The 8,000-nt window shown below is 40.0% G+C and overlaps 1 protein-coding gene across 1 annotated transcript; it reads left to right on the forward strand.

Moving 5' to 3' along the window:
• The first annotated feature begins 1,061 nt into the window (after window positions 1-1,061).
• Window positions 1,062-6,365, forward strand: Uba1 (ubiquitin-like activating enzyme 1). Its single transcript, XM_011154112.3, has 5 exons — window positions 1,062-1,485; window positions 2,331-2,805; window positions 3,113-3,620; window positions 4,016-5,089; window positions 5,435-6,365. Exons 1-5 carry the CDS (start codon window positions 1,062-1,064, stop codon window positions 6,158-6,160), a joined length of 3,207 nt encoding a protein of 1,068 aa, XP_011152414.1. The 3' UTR covers window positions 6,161-6,365.
• Window positions 6,366-8,000: the final 1,635 nt, after the last annotated feature.

An 8,000-nucleotide genomic window follows, 5' to 3' on the forward strand; every position in this document is an offset into this window, starting at 1 on the left:
TCAAGATTTCTTCATAAAATATAGACTCACTACTACTACTGCTACTACTGCTGCTAATTCTGTTGTCATCATTCACTAATGAAAATAAGGCTATTGTTGTCAATGTTTCGATGTCCATTGTAACCATAGTAGCATCCATTTTTCCTTTCACATCAAACACATTAAAAGTCGTTCCGTTTCCAAAAGCGCATAGACGCATTAACGAAAACGGAACGATATCAATGCGCGCAAATGCATTGGTTGCGATCGATGCGCTCGATGCGTGAAACGGAACTGGGCCTTAAGCGCTCACTGATCATTTTGTTCTACTGAACGCAGCTAATGAATCAAAGGAAAGTGTAGTGAGTGCAGTTGAGAGGAACAGACGTAAAGTCGATCACGAATGAGCCGGCGAAACTGCCCGAAGTTGCGTGTGGCAACAGCGAAGAAAAGAGCGCGAGAGGGTAAAGGGGTGAGAAACGCGGGCAGCGTCGGTACGTCGAATGGTGGATCCTTCTTGAATGGTGTGCTTCTCGAGAGTATCGTTAACGTAGTCCGAGAAAGTTCGTAGGTGACAGCGACGGCGGCGGCGGTGGTCTCCAGGTGGATACGTGGAAGCAGAAGACGGCTCGTGAATAATTAGACAGACAAAGGTGATCGTGGCGGTGGCGAAAGTGGGAGAAGGAGATTCTGACGACGGCGAGGAGGAGGGGTGGCGGCGGTGGAGGAGCAGCAGCAGGAGGTGAAGCGACGTACGGCAACGGCTAATGTGAGATTGGTTTGTGCGCGTCGGTACTGATCTGTCTTTTACGTGGTGCCGTCGTCGGCGTTGTAGCTGAGGTGCAGTTACGTGGTCAAGCTGTGTGCGTGTATCACGGCATCGGTGGAGCAGAGCTGACAGCAAAGTCAGGAGAAAAGAGGAGTGAGAAGAGGAGAGAGTGAGAGCGAGCGATAGAGTGTGCGTGTGAGTGAGAGACGGAAAGGCAGGGAAAGAAAGAGAGAAAGAAAACGCGAAGAACAGAACAATCAGGGGAAACAATCGACGAGCACACGTAATCGACGGTGTGACTCCGTGAAGTCCGATGTCTAGTGCTGAGGTGGCGGAGAGCTCCGTTGATCCCCCAGCCAAGAAGCGACGCGTTGCTGCTGCCAGCACGACGGGAAGTACCGACGACGAGCAGCCGCTGACGACGAACGCGGACATGGCGAAGGCGAACGGCTCCACGAGTAGCGGCTCTGGCTCCAGCTCTACCACTGTGTCACGTGCCGGCGGCCCGGCGGAGATCGACGAGGGCTTATACTCACGACAGCTCTATGTACTCGGCCACGATGCTATGCGTCGCATGGCTTCTTCAGATGTACTCATCTCTGGTCTAGGTGGCCTCGGCGTCGAGATAGCTAAGAACGTCATCCTCGGTGGTGTCAAATCAGTCGCTCTGCATGACGATGCTGTGTGCAAACTGGCTGACCTGGGCTCACAGTTCTATCTTACAGAGGCGGATGTAGGTAAGAGAAAGCAAGAAAACAAACAATGAATAACTACAAAGAATGTGAAATATATGAAATTTGTTGGAAAATAACAGAATACACGAGTATTTGAATGTTTCTTCAGGTCTATTTATTCCAGCTGCATTCCCTGTGTTTGGAATAATACAAATACATATTACCTTGTAGAAGGAGCAAGTGTGAAAGAAATGATTGATTTGTATAAATTATTATAAATATGATTATTGTTCTTTGATCAAAAGAGATTTATCTGAATGATATAAAAGATTTGCTTTTACTTTGAAAATGATGATAAACTCACAAAGGATAATCTCTAAGATGATAAGATGTAAATTGAGATAAAGCTTAGTTGCTGCCATTGTTATGTGAATTCTTATTTTATCGAACCATTCATTTGCTGTTATTCATCATACTTGCTAAAAGTAGAATGCAACTGTAAAGTACATGTTATTGATATGCAAGTCATGAAAAGATTGTCTTGCAAAATGCTAGGTCACCTAATAATAAGTTACCTGACCTGTAATTATATCTATTAAAAGATACTATATAAAATATGTGATAAAAAGATTTGATACAAAATCAGAAATTATTGGAGTTATTTGAGTAACTAAATAAAATAAAGATATTTAATAGAATTAAAATAATTTGAGTAAAATAAAAAGGTACAAAGAAAATTTGAAGATAACTGGATTTAATTAAAATTTAAAGATAATTAGAAATTTAAAGATAACTAGATTACCTGATTAATTGATGTCAATAAGTTAATTGATTAAAAAACAAAATAACTGACAAATGATTATTCAGATTGATGCTTGAATATCACTGACATTGTTATCATTTTGCAGGTAAAAATCGTGCAACTGCATGCTGCCAACGGCTGTCGGAGTTGAACAACTATGTGCCAACTCGTCATTACACCGGACCATTGAGTGATTCGTACATTCAGCAATTCAAAGTTGTGGTACTGACAGAAACATCACTTTCTGAGCAGTTGCGCATCTCGCAAATCACTCGGGCTAACGATATTGCCCTGATCATTGCCAACACCCGTGGCCTCTTTTCTCAAATATTCTGCGATTTCGGTGAAACATTCACGGTAGTAGATACCAATGGCGAGCCGCCAGTGAGCACGATGGTCGCTAGTATATCCCGCGATAACGAGGGAGTCGTTACGTGTTTGGACGACACGCGTCATGGTATGGAAGATGGCGATTACGTGACATTCTCCGAGATACAGGGTATGATTGAATTGAACGGTTGTGATCCAATTAAGATCAAAGTGCTGGGGCCATATACCTTTAGCATTGGCGACACTGCCAGGTGAGACACGCAGCAATTAAATATGTTGAGCTCTAAAGAAGTCTTAAAGTTCTTGAGAAACACTTCATATAGCTCTTATTTATATCATAAACAATAATAATTGTAAATAACATAAGCGATTAATATATCATAAATATAAAAAACTTATATTTTTATAATATAACAACTTTTCTCATTCAAGATTTATTATAGAAAAACTTGAAATGTCAGAACCTCTTCTGTGACGTATCAGAAAAGTAAAATATTTAGCTTAGTTAACTTTTGTTGACATCTAGTGTAATAATTAATTGATTCATTAAAATTACAGTTTTTCCGAATACATTCGCGGTGGCATCGTAACACAGGTGAAAATGCCAAAGACTTTGCACTTCATGCAGCTGGAGGATGCCTTGAAGAAACCAGAGTTCCTCATCACAGACTTTGGCAAGTTCAATTATCCGGAACAGTTACATCTGGCTTTTCTGGCACTACATCAGTATGAGTCTGCCAAAGGCGCATTACCGCGGCCGTGGAATGAAGCGGATGCCGATGAACTTGTTAAAATCGCCAACACGGTCAAGGATACATATGGCTTCGAAACGGAGATCAACGATGAGCTACTACGCACTTTCGCTAAAGTGTCGGCTGGTGACTTAAACCCCATGAATGCCACAATCGGCGGTATCGTCGCCCAGGAGGTGATGAAAGCCTGCTCTGGCAAGTTTCACCCTATATATCAGTGGCTGTATTTCGACGCGATAGAGTGTTTGCCCGCGGACCGTTCAGAACTCACCGAAGAGGATTGCTGCCCTACTGGATCTCGTTATGACTCTCAAGTACGAAAATAATTGATGAAAATTTGTCGAAGGGTTGTTGATTAAACAAGTAAAAAAAATATATATTTTTTTAATTATTCTGATATTTTGAATTAAAAGGAATAAATTAGAGGAATAGTTGAAAACTGGAACAAGCAAGTTTAAACTTGTTGTCAATATTTGCCCATTATATCACGAATTTGTAGAACTTTGAAATTGTTATCTTTGCAATTTTTGTAAAATACGATCTGATGGTAATATTATTTTTTACACACGATTATTTTAACAATACGGTAATTCCGATTAAAATTCTTGGATCAGATAATCACTTACAAAATTATAATTTAAAAAATCGAAGTATTGATCTCTTTAATTTAGTTACTTGACAATTTTTAATACATGTTTTGTTTTTCTAGATAGCCGTTTTTGGCCGAAAATATCAATCAGAGATTGGTAGCTTAAAATACTTCGTGGTGGGCGCGGGAGCGATCGGCTGCGAGTTACTCAAAAACTTCGCCATGATCGGCGTAGGTGTGAAAAGCGGTAGCGTGACGGTGACGGATATGGACTTGATCGAGAAGTCCAATCTGAATCGGCAGTTCCTTTTCCGACCATCCGATGTTCAACAGTCCAAATCGTCGACGGCGGCGCGAGTAATCAAGGGTATGAATCCGGATATGAAGGTGATCGCCCACGAGAACCGTGTGTGTCCGGAGACTGAGAAAATCTACAACGATGATTTTTTCGAGGCGCTGGATGGCGTGGCGAACGCATTAGACAATGTAGATGCACGTATCTACATGGATCGACGTTGCGTCTATTATCGCAAACCTTTGCTTGAGTCCGGCACTCTCGGCACCAAGGGTAACACCCAAGTGGTGGTACCATTCCTCACCGAATCATACAGCTCGTCGCAAGACCCGCCAGAGAAGAGTATACCGATCTGTACACTAAAAAATTTCCCCAACGCGATCGAGCACACGCTACAATGGGCACGCGATAGTTTTGAAGGTCTATTTCGTCAAGCAGCTGAAAATGCCGCGCAGTACATTTCGGATTCGCAATTTGTCGAGCGGACGCTCAAGCTACCTGGTGTGCAACCACTGGAAGTATTGGAGTCTGTAAAAACTGCGCTAGTGGATGAGCGGCCTACCACCTTTGCTGAATGTGTGGAATGGGCACGTTGCCATTGGCAGGAGCAATACAGTAATCAGATCCGTCAATTGTTGTTCAATTTCCCGCCGGATCAGGTGACCTCAAGCGGTCAGCCATTCTGGTCCGGTCCCAAACGTTGCCCAGACCCGTTAGTCTTCGATATCAATGATCCCTTGCACATGGATTACATTGTTGCCGGAGCGAATCTCAAAGCCAAAGTCTACGGAATTCCTATTAATCGTGACAGGGAAGAAATCGCTAACATCTTAGCCATCGTAAAAGTGCCAGATTTCACACCCAAATCTGGTGTAAAGATAGCCGAAACGGACTCGCAGGTAATAAAGATGTTTACAACAATTGCTGAAAGCCTTTGCTCGTTTTGAATATTATATGAAATCGGATATTCAGTCTCGAAATCTTGAAACTTGAACCTGATAAAATCTCAAAAATACTAATGTCTTGACATTTACTAAAAGTATTCACATAACCATAAATTCCGAAAATCTTGTAAAAATCTTGAAAGGTTTAATATTATCTTAAGATAAAAATTTAATAAGATTTCACGGAAATATATATTTTGAGCAAAAATAATAATCATGAAAGTTAAAATATTGATGCTAATGTTAGGTCTTTACCGAAAGCATTTAAAACTGTAAACTAATAAGAAATTTCTATGATAGGTGCAGGTGTCGAACGGCAGTGGTAATATCGACCACGAGCGACTGGCGCAATTGCAGGAGGAGTTGCCGAAAATAGAGCACCTGAACGGGCTGGTTATTTACCCGCAGGAGTTTGAAAAAGATGACGACACCAATTTTCACATCGACTTCATTGTTGCAGCGTCGAATCTACGTGCAACCAACTACAAAATTCCGCCGGCTGACCGACATAAGAGTAAACTGATCGCCGGTAAGATCATACCGGCGATCGCTACTACAACGTCTGTAGTAGCCGGTCTCGTCTGCCTGGAACTGTACAAGCTGACGCGTGGCGTGCGTGACCTCACACTCTACAAGAACGGCTTTGTAAATCTGGCGTTGCCGTTCTTCGGCTTCAGCGAACCGATCGCCGCACCTAAACTCAAATACTATGACATCGAATGGACACTGTGGGATCGCTTCGAGGTGAAAGGCGAGCTGACGCTCAAGGAGTTCCTCGACTACTTCAAGGAGCGTCACAATCTCGAGGTCACGATGCTGTCCCAGGGCATCTGCATGCTCTACTCCTTCTTCATGGCGAAACCGAAGTGTCAGGAGCGCATGGGTCTACTTATGTCCGAAGTGGTAAAGAAAGTGTCGAAGAAAAAGCTCGAGCCGCATGTGCGTGCCCTCGTTTTTGAATTGTGCTGTAACGACGAGGACGGGAACGATGTCGAGGTGCCGTACGTGCGTTATACTCTACCCTGATTCGCACGAACAACATCGGATCGCGCCAGATGTCTACTTAACTGACTTAGCCATAGTGATTTCTACAAATTTCTATATTTTACGATAATACCGCGTAAAAAGAAACACAGAGGAGAGACGTATATCGATCCTCACAAACGTCTGTGTGACGCACTCATTTTTTTTCCTTTCTTTTCATTTTTACGTCTGAAGCGCGAAATGTGAATTCTTTATTATCGTCTAGAGTGCTTTAGAATAGCGATTTCGAGCAGCTAGCACGCATAATAGCAAGGTCAATCCTGCTTAGGTTGTACAGCAGAGAGATCTGTCTTTCTGCCATCTTCTTTCCTCACCGAATATTTCGAAATGAACGCTGCGCTATAAATTATAATGTCAGAAGCGATAAATTGTATAAACCATTTTTTTTTTCTGACATTATTCTATGTTTTTCGCTACGTTGGATGTCCGCTATACGATGGTCATATTCTTTCGTTCTCTATATGGTTAGTAGTAAAACAAGCTTCTTTCCTAATTCATGTAGAAGAAATATTTTTATTTTTTTAATTTTTGGATAGTTAAAACCATATATAAAGATTCCGTGAGAAGAAAATACTTTTTATCATATATTTTATCATATGATCAACTACTTAAAATGTAAAAGATGTTGGCCATTCTGAAAAGAATTTCTTGTGTTTACGCAATCAAATATTCACTTATTAAATACAAGTTGAAAGGTGGCATACGAAAAATTACTGTTTAAAATATGATAATAAAGTAAAAATCAATTTCTTGATATCGATATGTTGAGAATATGTTTCTTAGATTAATTTTGAATTTATTACATAAGCTTCTGTGTGTTTTTTAGATACGAAATAGATCAATCATGAAAACAGAAAAAACGTGATATAGAGATGTTAAAATATTCAAACATTTTTTCATTTCTCTTATAAATTCTTTTAATCTTGCAAAATTCTTGTTAATTTATCTTTGTCAGCTTATGAAAATTTAAGTTACTCTAAAATAGACTTATATTAAATTAGAAAATCAAGAGGTTTAGAAATGAAAAAAAAATATATATAGATATCGAGCACTTCATATAGATTTATTAATAATTTACTCTGATGTGACTATAGAAAGTTATAACGTCGTCAAAGTAAATTATTAAATAAAAATAGGATTTACTGGAGACAGAATGTGCACTCGGTCTCTCGCTTCTGATGTTATGATCCCGTTGTCACGTGATGTACGTAATAATTACGATGAATCTCCAGAGCCTCGGCTCACTGTCTGGAAATTTAATTTCTTCGTCTTCGTTACTATCTTTGTACGTTTCGGCCAGATCTTGCTCATGATATACTATATGACGTTGCGGTTGAATAGAGAAAAAGAAAACACAAAATGCGATATTAAATTTCTATGATGAAGAATATACAGAACGCTTCGTAACTTACTATTTTAATTTTAACAACAAATTCTTTGATTAGTGTAAAGCCGATTTTTCTGCAATAAAAATGTCGATATATAATCAATCAGAGTTATGATTAAGAAAGAAAAAACTTTCCGTGAGTTAAATTTCAAAGAAAGCAATTTATATAATCAAACCATATGGCAAGCTCTTTGATGAATTTCAAATAAACTGCTTCTGTAGGATTTTAGTTTAACATTTAAATTAATTGCTAGCGAAGTCATCGGTGACCAGCACCAAGCCTTTGCTGCGTCTCGTTAATTTACACGTAAAGTGTAAGTAATCGCGCCTCGCAAATTAAATATATAACGAAGAGAATCACACAAATTAACTAACAAAAATATACACATCAAGGAATATGAGTGTTTTCTATACATTTGGCTTCAAATTTAAAGG

The sequence above is a fragment of the Harpegnathos saltator genome, unplaced genomic scaffold (genome assembly GCF_003227715.2).
Source record: "Harpegnathos saltator strain DR-91 unplaced genomic scaffold, Hsal_v8.6 scaffold59, whole genome shotgun sequence".
Taxonomy (NCBI): domain Eukaryota; kingdom Metazoa; phylum Arthropoda; class Insecta; order Hymenoptera; family Formicidae; genus Harpegnathos; species Harpegnathos saltator.